Source organism: Fringilla coelebs (genome assembly GCF_963513975.1).
Source record: "Fringilla coelebs genome assembly, chromosome: 10".
Taxonomy (NCBI): domain Eukaryota; kingdom Metazoa; phylum Chordata; class Aves; order Passeriformes; family Fringillidae; genus Fringilla; species Fringilla coelebs.
Genome location: NC_140036.1, coordinates 9,884,301 through 9,898,655, shown reverse-complemented (window position 1 = coordinate 9,898,655; position 14,355 = coordinate 9,884,301). Strand labels below are relative to the sequence as shown.

General features: G+C 42.3%; 1 protein-coding gene across 5 annotated transcripts in view; it reads right to left on the bottom strand.

Annotated features, from left to right (window-relative positions):
* AGFG1 (ArfGAP with FG repeats 1) overlaps window positions 1–11,153 on the bottom strand; it is a 36,283-nt gene extending 25,130 nt beyond the window's left edge. For all 5 annotated transcript variants that reach the window (XM_084212249.1, XM_084212248.1, XM_084212250.1 and 2 more), the window contains exons 1-2: window positions 10,709–11,153; window positions 1,759–1,852 (exon numbers count right to left, since the gene is read on the bottom strand). In XM_084212249.1, the coding sequence (XP_084068375.1) occupies window positions 1,759–1,852; window positions 10,709–10,875 (261 nt within the window). In that variant the 5' untranslated portion in view covers window positions 10,876–11,153. The remainder of the gene's footprint in view (window positions 1–1,758; window positions 1,853–10,708) is intronic.
* Window positions 11,154–14,355: the final 3,202 nt, after the last annotated feature.

The following is a 14,355-nucleotide window of genomic DNA, read 5'->3' as shown; positions in this document are numbered from 1 at the left end:
CTCATAAATACCGTCGGCACTTACAAGTGTCTATTCAGTTCTACTTAAGAATTAAAGCAATAATCAACAACCTAAAACTAAACTCAGAAGGACATCTTCATTTAGGGGGCAGCTCATTTAAATCACTGCAATTCTCTAATTAGAGTACTACAAGTGCAAAGACCTCTGCTTTTGAAACAGAGTAGCACTGCAGAGGTCTGTGATTTTTTTTATGTCAATAGTAAACTATGTAAAAACTAAATCATAATGATTAGCAGACCAGTCATGGCTATGAGAAGGACAACCACACTAATCAGTTGAGAAGGGATCACTTAAGGTTCCAGACCAGCGAAAACAAACTCACAGCACTCCCTAGACATAGCAAGTTTAGTAAGAAATGAAATTAAAAAAAATACAGGGAGAGAGCTACAAACACATGTTTTCCTTCACACTTTGTGAAGCCTAAAGCAAAGCTGAAGTTTACAATCTAATCTTATGGAAAGAGCCTTCAATACACTCTATGTGAATCCAGAGATGATTCTTTATTAAATTTCCCTATGCAAAAAGTCAGTAATACTGACTTATATATGTTCTATACATATACCCACACACATGCAATGCTCTACAGTTTTAAAAAGCCCAACCAACCTAAGCCATCAAGAGTATTTTATTAAGTCTGCGAAAGTTCAGGCCTTGTTCTAGCTCTGTCTAGAGGAATCAGCTACTAACAGTCGTTTCAACAAATAACACGTTTACCAGGGCAGAAAAAGTAATTACTACTTCTGTTTTCATTCTTCAACCTGACAGTTATGAACGGACCAACTTTAAGAAAGTTATGTATCAGCATTTTACTGAATGATGGGATTTATCCTCACAAAGCTTCACAAAAGCACACTAATAAAACACATTCTAGCCTACAATCAATAGTTCTACTAAACAGGGTACAGATGCAATCAATGTGAAGCAGAACCTTATCTAGTTTGAACAGAGGCAAAATCTGCCTCTAAAATCCTCAAGGCTACAGCATGTTATTAAAACACAAACTTCACCCTCAAACTGAAGTCAGCAATAGCCACACCAGGGCCTAACAGCTCCATGTATTCCCACAGAGTCAATCCAACGTTTATCTCAGATTTTTTTCTTCTATTAAAAGGAACAAAAAGTCAGTATGCTAGAGCTTGTCCTCTTCAAAGCTGCCACAAACTACTCACTAGATAATTTCTCCTGTCCTTCCTCTGTCCAAGAACATTCAATATGGATATACTTTAACACACATATGTAAGTATATGGATATACTTTTATTAAGTATTTAAATTATTTATTATTAATTATAAAATAATGATTTATTATCATTTTATTAAAAATTAAAACTACTAGAATACTTTCTGACACCAAGTGTGAAGAAAACAGCTACAAGCTGTACTTTTGTATTTATTTTTGGCACAGTACACTCTTTCAGGAAATACTGCTGTGGTCAGTTTCAAGTTCTGAGCTTACAGGAATAAAAAAAGGTGGCTGCATATTGCCTTATGCAAAATCAAAAGAAACCCAATTCAGAAATACTGATCATGTGAATCTGGAGTGTCTGGGTTGGGCAATAACATGATGATCAGCTACCCAATGAAACAAGCTCTTCAGAAGCCTCATTTCAAATGACTTCTGTCTAGCTTTTGCCAGAAAACAAACAAACAAACAAAAACCCCTACATGTTCTTTAAGTAGTGTTTTCAACTTTAGTAATAAAGTGCCAAACCCACTTTGTTTTCCAAATAATACTTACTTCATTTCCATGTTTCTGCAGAAATTCTATTTCCTGTTGTGTGAACGTAGTCATTGAAATCGACTTCACTCTGTGGGGTGGATTCAAGCCCCGCCTGAAAGAAGAAAAAAGTGTTCAGCATTTGAGAAATTTGTCATCATACAATCATGTTTAACACTACAGCTAGACATTTTAAAATCAGGAGCCATCTCTGTAAAGCACACTCATTCTTGGTACTGCCATACAACTTAAGGCTGCGTAAGCTCTTCTTAAGTAACACTCAGTATACAAAGCTGAAAAACAGAACTTCAGGGGAGACCAATATTCACAATTGCTCGTGCAAAGTCACTCAGGCACCCTCTATGCAAATTTAGGAAAACAAAATTAAACTTTAAATCCTAATCTGCTTCACCCTTGCCTCTACCTTTTGTCTCTCACTCTTAGGTTTCTTGGTAGAAGTTTCCTTTTCCTCCAACTCTTTCCATACTTTGATCTCTTATCACAACTTCTACACAGTAACTAGATTTCTTCAAGCTAAACTGCCCAGCTCAGTATTTTTCTCTTGCTTTAACCTACATTTCCTGTTTCCTCACAGCATCTTTTTATAGTTTACTTTTTGCCTCTGCACTCACAGGGGCTTACTCCTCTTCCTGAACACTAGAGAACTAACCACAACAAAAGCAAAAAGACACTGGTTTTAGCATGCCCTCACATGAGAGATACCATTGCTAATGCCACAGCTCCAAACGTGAGCAGCTCTGCCTGAAGCCCATACTGGCACCACTCTCACATCCATGCCAGGCTCCTGCAGCAGGGCCAGCAGAACACCAGGCATTTGCGCTGCCACAGCCTGACACTGTCAAACCCAGTTCAGTCACAGCCTGCAAGCACAGAGAGAAAACATGCTGAGCAACAGCACCAGGGTAAGAAAAAGCTTGCTTTCTTTTTCAGCTCCTCCTTTAAATACATGCTAGCTACTGCTTTTGCCCACAACTGCTTCCCATCAAACCCAAGCTGTGCTTTGCCCAGTGGATGCAAGAACATCCCATCCCACATATGCCAAGCACTGGAGACACTCACCCAGGCAATACTAGGGGCCAGTTTAACACTCAGGTTAATCAGGCCTGGATTTCTGAAATACCATCTTACAAAACAATTCACATACATTAACCATGAGACACCAAAGCACAGAAACAGCTTTCCAGGGATGCAATACGGGCCTAACAAATCGCTAAGAAAATCAATTGTATTGCTTGTATTTGTCCCTACACAATTGCTAAGAAAATCAATTGTATTGCTTGTATTTGTCCCTACACTTTTAATTCTAAATTAGGTTCAGATTGCTTTTAAGAAAAAAGAAAAAAAAACCCAAAACAAAACAACACTGACGTCTAATTTAGGACAACCAGTAGATTTCTTTAAACTCCATGATTATCCCAAGAACATTAGCTATAAATTAAATTGTTATCCACCAGAACAGCCTATGACAAAAATCTGACATTCCAAATATTAACATTAAATTCAACTTTAGCAGAAAAATTTTAGCACTTCAAGTTCTCCAAGTAAGTCTAATGGAAAAAATACTGTTGTGGATTTAGGTTGGAAATTCACCTTCACACCTAAATTCAAGTGTACCTGTACGACAATTCTGATCCTGTGTTAAAGAACTCCACATTTTTAATCAGAAGTTGAATATGGGTTAGAACACTAAGCAGTAACATTTTAGCCTAAGTTTTATGGGAAAACAAATTTGAGATAATCACTGTTTGAAACACTTGGATAAACAATTAATTGTATTTTGCTAAGAAATGCAGTCAGTTTGGATACCTTAAAAGAGAAGCAATTTACAAACCTACAGGCATATGAAAATTTGTTTTACAGAATACCATTTGCCTCAGCAAACTTTTGAAATCAAAGCAGCTGACATGAGACTCCACAGTTCAGCACCTTGACAAGGTAGAAGCTTCATTGAAGTTGGTGAGAGAGGTTTTACGATACTTGATTTAACTATCTTCTCAAAATATTTAAATTTCTTGGTAAATTAAAGTTACTAATTTAACATCTTTCATCTACCTGTATCATCTGCATCATAAATAAATTACATTTATTAAAATACTATAATATTATCTGAGTTATTTTTAAAGTAAGTACTCATTTTAAGATGATGGAATTTAAAAGAAACCTGTAGGAGTTCTATGCAGTTAAAATTCATTGTTTCAGAGCTGGTGCTAGGATTAGGTTTTGCTTATTTTTGGCTTTTAAAAGAAACACCTCAGTCTGTGCATGCAGGTAATTGCATTTCACTAGATGGCACTTGTAGCATCACATATTGAGTGACAGCATAGAAACAAAGTTGGCATCCACTTGGCACTTCACGCAGGTCTATCTGCTCCATCAAATGTTATATTACAATTACTGTCCCTTGCTTTCACAGTAAGTATAAAAGCAGTTCTGTCTGCCTTAGTCTGTTCAATTTACTCTCCTCCTAGTAATTACAATAGCAGCACAGTTAGGTAGTTGTAAACTATTTAATGGCTATTTAAAAGCCAGAGCTATTCACTAACACTTTGACATGTTTCTCAGCACAGGCAGTATATCTCAACTTTCCCACTAGCTCCTGCTGGAAATTCCTTCTTGCAGTAAGTACAGATGAAGTGCTCTGTTGTACCTATGTTTGCAATTTCAAGGCACTGCAGAAGTTCTCTAAGACTTACCTACTCTACACTGATCTACCAGGGCTCTTTAGAACATTTACAGCAGCAAACACTGACATCTTCAGTATCTTCAGCTCTATTAAGCAGCAACATTAAATGTGGTTGAGGCCTAGATAAGATTTTGTTAAATCTCACCAGAGACGGCCTCCGTGCCTCTCTCTCTCCAGTGAAGAGTTCAGACATATAAGGTTTCCTGGTATACACACTATATCCACATGGGATAAGAGGAATTCACATTTCTCTTACACCATCCTGCTAAAAGAAGGAAGACATCCCCCCTAAAGATCAGATCACCACATAGAGGTGTCAGATGTCTGGCAAGATGAAAGAGAGCATGGAACTACGTCAGTGGTCCAGGTAATACTGGAAATTCTGAACAAACCTTTAACAGCCATAATCTAAAGTAAACTATAAAGCTGCAATACTGTACATTCAAGTATTTATGTCCATTGAATATGTCAAAGAATGCAGGGAACCTATGTAAAGCTTCCTCTTATGTTAAAGCAGCCTAAGAAGTCAGCCCAAAAGAAGGAATTCAAGACAAGAAGCTGCACACAAACACAGCCCAAGCATTATCTTCCTTAGATAAATTACTTTGATTCTACCATTAGAACAACAAACTATTTTTTTATGATTTGTTACTAACATCCATGAATTGCCTGGAATTTCCCTAAAACAGAGCAGTTGTGCAATTTTTGAAACAGGATTCTGGGACCAACCCTTCCTTACCTTACAGAGACTATTTAATGACCCAAATGATTCACAAACACCTCATCTACATATGGGGGAAGCTTATTGGTAGACAGCCAAGTACAATTATCCCTTATGAGGAATTAATAAATCTCCTTTTTCATAGGAAAAATGTTTCTTTTCTTGTATTTGACAAGTGTTTCACATAATTCTATTGCTTTACAGTACTCCGTATTTAACAGGGGACAAATGGATTACAGTCACTTAGTGCAAATCATCCATGCCTAAATTTAAATTGACCCTGAACAAGTATTTGCAACCTGCCCCTGTGCAGCACTACTAGTTACTCCCTTCCCTACAACAGAGCTCCTGTGGAAGGCAGCAACCAAACGCCACCCCAGCACTTAAACCAGACTGCAGCTCTCTCCTCCCAAGAGGCCCTGGGGAAGGATGACAGAGTAAGACAATTCTGCCATCTGCACTTATCCAGCACACCAGAGCTAGAACATCCCACACAGAGATCCCACTCATCACTGCCAACTTCTTCACGCTCAGCAACGATTATTTCTGTGGAAGAGCACTGTGACCAGAGATTCCAGCCCAGAGAGTCTCCTCCACTGACCCTCACTGAGTCACAGCTCAGCGTAGGGGCAGCTTCAGAGAACATGAGACCTCATTTCTCCAGAGGGCATTGTTAAACTGGTGCTCTCACAAACAAAGGAAGCTTTAAGGCCACTGACACAGGATTCTGCAGTCTGGCAGTTGAAACATTAAACATTCAAAACACAGTCAACAAGCAGTGGATATTTGCTTCAAACATAATTTAGCGGCAAATTATAGTTGAACTTGTGATTGTTGGCAGAGCAGCCGACTGCAAAGGCTAGGGCTGGGAGGGGAGAAAAATGTGAAGAGTGAGCTCTGGCAGAACAGAGGGTCCCTTTCGTGGGAGGAATGGTGGGCAGACGGCTGCTCAACACTGCTCATGTCCCCTGGATCAGATTTTAACACCATCTCGAACCTAAGCCAGCAAAATCTGATCCCCTAAAATGCAGGAAGTTAATGAGGCAAGTCAAATACTGAGCCATCACAGAGCACCCCACACACCCAGATGTCCAGAAAACAAGCACCAGAAAACCCAGTGTGAGAGCATTCATGATTATTTCTGTGCTACTGTAATTAGCAAAAAGGAATATAAGCAGCACTGGCCATTCCTGATACTTGTAGACCTCCCTGGAGACCCTCCGCCATCTCACAAGCTCATTTATTTTTAATAGCAGACGACTCATACACACATTTTGAAGCAGAGTTGAGCTTAATTTAGGTTTTTTCTTAAAAACTAACCAAACATTCTTTCTGAACTGCACAGTGTTCAATGTGGTATAGGCACATTTCCTTTGCTCTCCTGCCTTGCAACTGAAAACAAGAAATATAGTAACACAGAAAATATCCTTAAAAAAATATATATACACATACAGAGAGATCCAGAACACATGGAGTCATTTTCCAAACATGCTCCAAAGGAAAAAAAGGACTGAAAAGTCATGCTAACTCAACCACCTTCACTCTAGCACTGTTTTTTAGACTTTTTAAATTTCTGCTAAACTTACTCTAGAGAAAGAACAATAACTTATCACCACTGCACAGATATTATCGTTTGCTACTATTCTATCAGCCATCAAATACTTCTATCTGGCTGATACAGAAGTCCCCTACCCATGAAAATTTTAAATTTAAAATTTCAACTAGAAGCATTACAAGTAGCCAGAAGAAGGCCAACAGTTGTACAAAATTAGCATAAAAGGGCTCTAACATTTCTCAAAGTACCTATTATGCTCTAAACATTCCTTGTTGCTGAACAAGAGACTTCCTAAATAAGTTGGGAGGGAGTTAAGAGGGCAGTGAGAGAAAGAATAGGAGTACCTTAATTATCACATCAGCAGATACAAAAAAGAGTCAACATTAAATAAAAAAAATATATAATACAAAACATGGGCAAGTAGACTTTTAAACAGGGATATTTTCCGTTGGTGAACTGAAAAACATGTTCTTTTTATCAAAGTTGGGAGCAGACTGATTGTGAGTGCTACAGAAGTACTTGAAAGCAGAGATGCACAGACAGCTGAGATACAAGGCAGAGAGGCATTTGATAAGACAAAGGGAAGGATGTCACTGTCAGCAGGCCACATGGGAGCATCCAGGAAAACAATAGTCATAGCTAGCAACACAATCCTTTGAATCAAAGGACTTCTGTCAAACCAAAATAATCTCCCTGCCAACATTTCCCAAGATGCAGGTTTGCTGTAATAAAGAGAAATCTTCCCGTGGTGTACGACTGTAATCTTGACCTGAGCACGCTGCTCCTCCAGAGCACCTCCTCCTGCTCTCAGGGCAGAAATTGTGTATGATTCCAGATAGCCTAGATTCTTGTACAACACCAAAACTTGAGTTACCTTGTGTGATGCTAGCACACTTTTTTTGCCCACATGAAGAATTTAAACACAGGGGACAAGTGGAACTATTTTAAGAGGAAGCAAATTCATACCATTGTGCATGAACTTTCTCCTACACGCACCATTTCGCACAGCAAAACTTCTGCTCTGGTAAGCCTGATCTGACCCAGTCACTTAAACCCCAGGTACTATGGAAAAAAACCTCCTGTCATCCACACTTCTGACTTGACAAGACTCACCTTCAACACTAAGTCAGAAAGATCTTTTTAGCAGAGCCACTAGTTTTGTCACAGTTTTTAGCAGCATATGAAAAAGCTAGACATACTATTTTGGGAAACAGTACAGGGAATAGTAGGTTTTTAAAGCTAAATCTAGTAATACATAGCATCACTCTTTTAATACACATTAAATACTTTAAGGAAATTCAGGATGGATCCAGAATTAAGATTTTGGATATGACTAGACAGTTCTTGCTAGGACAATGAACAAACACTTCACAAAACTAGTAAAAAAAGTTATACTACAGTTTTAAAGAGCTTAGAGGTAAGTGTATCTAGAATAACATGCTTATTTAAGATGATACTGATGTTAGCAATCACTTTTAGTTGAGAAACTTTTCTGAAGGAGACTTTTTAATCTACAAGTATTTAAATCTTGCATTGAGTACTTCATACTTGAAAAAACTGGTCTACTTGACTTCAAGAATACTTCCTGTACCAGATTAGAAAAAAATAATTAAAACAAGAAGCAATGCAAGTCATTCACATAGCATATAAACAAGATAAAGTACTAAGATTATTAAAACCTTGCAGTAAAGCAAGTACTATGAGGCAGAACACAAACAGTCATGAAGAACTACAAACTATTTGCCATTATGTTGTTTGTTCCCAAGTCGTTTCTGTACATCGTGAAAATCTACAGTGAAAAGCATTTGGAAATAAACAAGTTGTTTGAAGAACTGTTCTGATGGAAGCGTTAAAAATAAATTTCTAGTTGTGAAACAGACATAACCTACACCAAGTCTCATCACTAACAAATAAACATGCCACTAGGTGGGTCCTAAGGTGTTAACCAATGCATTTGATCCTGCACACACAACTTATGTAAGTTTTTCCAAGTTGACATGAAAGAATGAGTCCAAATTTATTTTAGAGGGAAACTAAGTCTTCTTAATAGTCATTTACTCCAGCTGTAAGTGTAGGTGTTACTAGCTGTAAGAACCAAACATAGTTTATAGCTGCTTTTTTGCAGCAAGACAAAAACACTGCACATTTAGAATGAAAAAACCATTTGTGTTTCATTGGAATTAACCATGTTTTTGCAGATAGTCTTCCTCCTTTAAGCATGGTATCATCCAAATGATGGCCAACACCAAGTGGCAGCTGTCCCCTGCTTATGAGCTGTTTCACTGCCTGTACATCCTTTCGGTTGCTGTAAATTGGACTATGTTAGTAGTCCCAGCCAACAGATAAAAGGAACAGACTCTTCTGAACCCATGCTAAGCATCTCAGCAGCATTCACAATATACTTGTTTATTAAGCTTAAGAAGCCTGAAAAATAAAGACAAACACTCTCATGGTGCAGCTTCACCACACTTTCAGTTTAACCCAGTAAGAACATGTGCAACCATTAAATAAGCTCAGTGCAGTAGCTTAAAATAGTTTCACATGCCAGCACAAATAACAGTTTGCTAAGAGAGCAAACAATAGCCAGAGCTGGCTGATTGAGTGGCATGTTTGTGCAAAAATCTAGAGTCTCTTTTCAATTTCACAACCTAAATGTATTTTCTGTATTTGCATCAAGTCTGTTCAGAAGCCTACAAAAAGTAGAACAACTCCAAGTCTAATTAGCTGTCTATTAGTATAAAAGGCAGTTTGTTCCATGTAAATTCAGCAAAAAACTAATATATTTACTTTGCATTTCAACATAATTACCAACTTTGTTCTAAAACACAAGACCTTACTTGGAAGGGATGTTTGGGGTAGTAAGGGGACAGAAAATAGTTCAGGCTCCTGAATGCCTTTTAGAAACACCAATCTGTATCCTCTGACATACTATTTATTACTTCTTTGGTTACTCTGGTTCTGCTCCATTCCATTGGCACAATGCTACAGAATCATATAAAAGCAAACAGATATATCTAAGGAAACAGCAGCACTGAAGACAGCGGGGTCTTTCTCCCAAATTATGAATATGTGACTGAAATTCACAACTGACTGACCTCAACTCTTAGTTTCATACACACTATCTCTGGGAAGGATGGGTGGAAAAGGGAGGAGTAGTAGGAAGGCCCACACAGGAATGAGGAACAGGAAAAATGCAATCACTTTATCAGAGCCAATCCCTTTCCCAGGTTTATATATATAGTTTGTAGGAAATAGTCGATGTAAAGTCAAAAAATCCCAAACAGCTTCTACTTTTCTGATTAAGTCTCTTAAACCATTGGGCCTGGAGTTTATAGTCTGAGACAGAGCTTAAAGGGTTGTCTTACAAACTACCACCAAGCAGAACTCAATGCACATAAAGCCACGGTAGTGGTTTAACTTAATGTTTAAGTAATATCTGTAAACGCATTCACGACAGGGTTAGTATCCCCGCATCCTCAAGGCTACCATGACAGTGAACTGCTAAGCCAAGTGCCTCTTCCTATTCCACAAGTATTGTCGCACACTTGCTGAATTAACCACCCCTCAGACACTTCCGTGGGGCGGTGGTGCTCCGGCTGCCCGTGCGCGCTCCCCCTACGTGCCGGAGAAGCCTCCCCAGGATCATCTCCGGGCCGCGGGGCCGCCGTGCGCCCCAGCGCCGCACACCCAGCCAGCGGCGGCCACCTCCGCACCGGGGGCTCCGATGGGGATTTCCAGCGAACGCGCCAGGGAAAGCCTCCCGACGGCCTCCCTCCCTTCCCCGGGAGAGCCCCCTGCCCGCTGCTCTCCGACGTGGCCAAGCCGGCAACAGGAAGGGCGAGCGCAGGGGGAGCGGCGGCGCTGCGAGACCCACGGCGGGGCTGCACCGCCCGGCCGCCGCCGCCCTGCGGACGCGTGCCCCGGCGGCCGGGGGCGGAGGTCATCGCTGCCGGGGGGATGGAGCCGGCGGTCCCCTCCCGCACTCACTCACAGGATGCCGGAGCAGGAGGTGCACACGAAGCTGCCCACGGTCATGTCGGTGTAGGTGGGGCCCCGCTGGTCGCAGTCGAAGCACTTGCGGTTGGGCGGGAGGCTGCTCATCTCCCGCAGCAGCTTCAGGTGCTTCTCCTCCTGCTTCCGCTTGGCGCTCGCGGCCATGGCCCCGCCGGCGAGGGACGGCCCGGCACGGCGCCGGGCCCCGCTCACACCCCGGCGGCGGCGGCGCTTCGGGGCTCGGCCGGCGGGAGAGGGGCCGGGCGGGCGGGGGGGTGAGGGGAAGACAGGGGAGGAAGGGGCGGGGAGGGCACAACCGGCGCCTGCCGGCGGGCCGGTGCGGGAGGGGGGTGGCCCCTGACGCGGACCGGCAGCCCCACGAGGGAGGGAGCGGGCGGGGGCCGCGGCTCAGGGGAAGCAGCGGCGGCAGCAGCGGCACCGGGCCCGGGGCGGCGGAATGACGAGCCCGGGCGGAACCTGCGCGACACCTTTATGAGCTCAGCGAGGAGATGGCGGCGGCGGCGGAGCCCTGCGCGCCCGCCGGCTACAGCGCCCCCTGTCGCTTGGGAGGGCGCACTACATTCCCTCCGTCCCCTCACGCCGCGACCCCGGCCCGGGGCGGCGCCTCCGGCGGGGCCGAATCACCCCGCGTGACCCGGCAGGGCGGGGGTAGGGCCCGGAGTCAGTCTTGTGGAAAATCCCGATGGAAAAATATCAATACAAAGTGGGTGCAGTTAGACTTTCCTCGGGGAGGAAGAGATCGCCTCCCCGCTCAGCGAGGTGCTCGGGGCGGGCTGTTCCCTTCACACCGCGGGATGAGCGCCAGGCAGTCCCCGCCGTCCGTGAGCCCCTCGTGGGTAGTGGCCTCAGGCTGGCTGGGGAGAGCGGGAGGTGCTCCGTGAACGAATAACCACGTGCCTCGTCCCCACCCAGCGCTGCCGGTGTCCCTCCGTGTACCAAAGTCTGGAAATTCAGTCGTGGAGCGTGGCGAGAGCGGAGGCGCTCCCGGTCCCAGCTCGGGTGCCCGCGGGTCCTGGCGGCGGGGATGGAGCGGGGGACGGGCCGGTGGCCCAGGTTCCGTGAGGACCGTCAGGGCGGATCGCAGCAGGCAGCGGATTTGTGGGGAGAACACCCCCAGGGGGTCTGGCTTTCCTGGGACGGAGGTGAGAAAGGCACAGTTTTCCTTCGGGAATTCGGTGCCCGGCTGGCCGCTCGCCCAGCAGAGAGAGAGCAGAGCCAGCAGTCACGTACTTCTGCTACCCGAGAGGAAACCCCAGTCAGCTCCTGGTCCACAAAATATGTGTTTGTTCCGCACAAAGGTGCCTAACAGTGTGCGAAATCAATGTTAGAAAAAAAAAAAGCCAATGCACTTTATATTTCAGTGATTTCATTTACAAAACACCCTAGCAACGCTATGTATGATTAAAATCTTTTAAGGTTTAATGACCCAATATTTAGGGTCAAGTTTTGTGGCCCTGACGTCAGTACTCATAGGAGCAAAATATGATCCACTGTATTTTCCTCATAGTTTAAGTTAAAAAAAAATCTAGGACTAGGTGTTCAGCATCAGTAATCTGTCCTTCCTCTTCTGATTCCTCTGGATGTTCTATGTGCTAATTTGCATGAGCTGATCAACCAGTTCTAAGTTTTAAACACAGAAGGCAATGCTCTTAATTTTTTTTCCTATTATGGATGGCAGGAGCTATTCAAAGTGAAAAATAAACATCACTAGATAATCACCTATGCTTAGATAGCATTCCTAAGAGTAAACAGGAAATATTTCCAGACTTATAAGGACCAAATTCTCACTGCTTCCTTTAATTTTTCACTTCTCTATGAAATGCTGATATTCTTGTTATTCAGAAGGTTTCATTTATTTTGCCTTTTACAAAACATGCTAACATTGTACCTTTTCCAATGACCTAAATGACCTAAAGCAGATGACCTAAATTTAGGAAAAAAAAAAAAACGAAGGTTAAAAAACAAGTTGTTGTTTTTTCCTGGAAAATCCTTTGGAGAGCAGTGATTGGCCACACACCTGCTGCAGCAGAGAGTTGCCACATGCAGGCAGGTTTAGTTTCAACCAGAGTCAAAGGTGGTTTGTAACTGAAGCAGGAGCAAGCAGCTTCCACTGCTCGTGTCACGACTGAACTCACGTGAATGTCACACAGGAACAGCTGCTAATCAAAACGGCATCACTGTCATTGACATTGTCATTGTCAGTAAAATGTGGAACTGAGCTCCCAGGGAAAATCCTAGCTCTGTTTAAGTCAGTCAGAAAGTTCAGTAGGAATCCTGTGGCTCCAGTTTGCTTTGTGAAGAAACAGTCCTGCCATTATTCTGGTGTTTGATAAGCCTATTGAGCCAAGATAGGCTTACACTAGTGGATAAATTACCTATGTTAACATTAATGTGGTTTAGAAACCACTTTTTGTAAATATCAAGCTTCTCCATTCTATATCTTATAAAGCAGATTTACCCCAGAAAACTACAGAATGAGGCTTCAGGGGTGTGTGAGGATACACTGTGTTACAAATGAGATCTGTGGAACTCAGGTTCTTCCAGAGCCTCTGGGTGCACCTGGGGTTCCTACAATCAAGTCTCTAAATCTTTCCTCCTGTTTCCCGGAGGAACCTAAGGAATACAAGGCCCCAAGTATAACTGTGTGTAGCACTGTTGACACATACAGAGCTAAAAACTGGCTACGGAAACTTCAGCTCTGCTTCACCTCCCCACAAGCAATAGCATTACTTGTGCTCCTCTTCCACTCCTGCTTTTTCTATTTTTTGCTGCTCACAGCTAGCATTAATTCCCTCAAAGCAGCTGGTCTGTGTTTTCTCTAAATCACTAAAGGAAAATATCCACAAATAATACACATGAAAAAAAACCACTTCTTTTCAGTTTTACTCCTGGATTTTCTTTTTCATGACATATTTTTTGTTTCTCTATGCTAGAACCCAAATTTCCTTTCCTGCAGCTTCCCTGTCCAAATTTGTTCTTCATTCTCTCCTTCTAATGACCAGACTTCTGCAGTTGGAAATATACTGTCCAGCTGTTTATTCCAAAAGTGCTTAATCCCTGCTGCACCTGCTACAGCTTTTAGCATTAAAATTAATTTCTTAACAAGAGGTAAAACAATTATTTTTTTTATGCTTGCAACATTTCTCTTTACATAAAAAACAGAATTTAATATTCCAGTCATGGGTAATAATATCTGAAAGATGTTGCTTCGGTAAGCTCTTAAATATGGGCCAATAGGGTATAAATTATAATGTACAAACACATAATCTAGTGGATTTATTGTCAGGACCAAAAGAAACAAGACTCTAAGAATGTACATTTGGGAGATGAATAAGACGTTCTCTGTTTGCCACTAGGATTGAGGTCAATAATATCCACTTTAAAGCAATTAACCCAGCAGGATAAGTGACGTGAAAATTATCATGCTGAAAGGCTAATGGGCTATTAAATCCATCTTGCTTCACCACTGATGGGCATACAGAATTAATCCTGGGATTAGGTATATCGGATCGAGGTAAACTGCTACCTCACTTCATATTTGTATATGAAGGGTTTCCTGAGAATGCTAGGAAAGAACACAGCCAGAACATTCACTGATATGCTCTATTCAAGGTTCAGTCCACT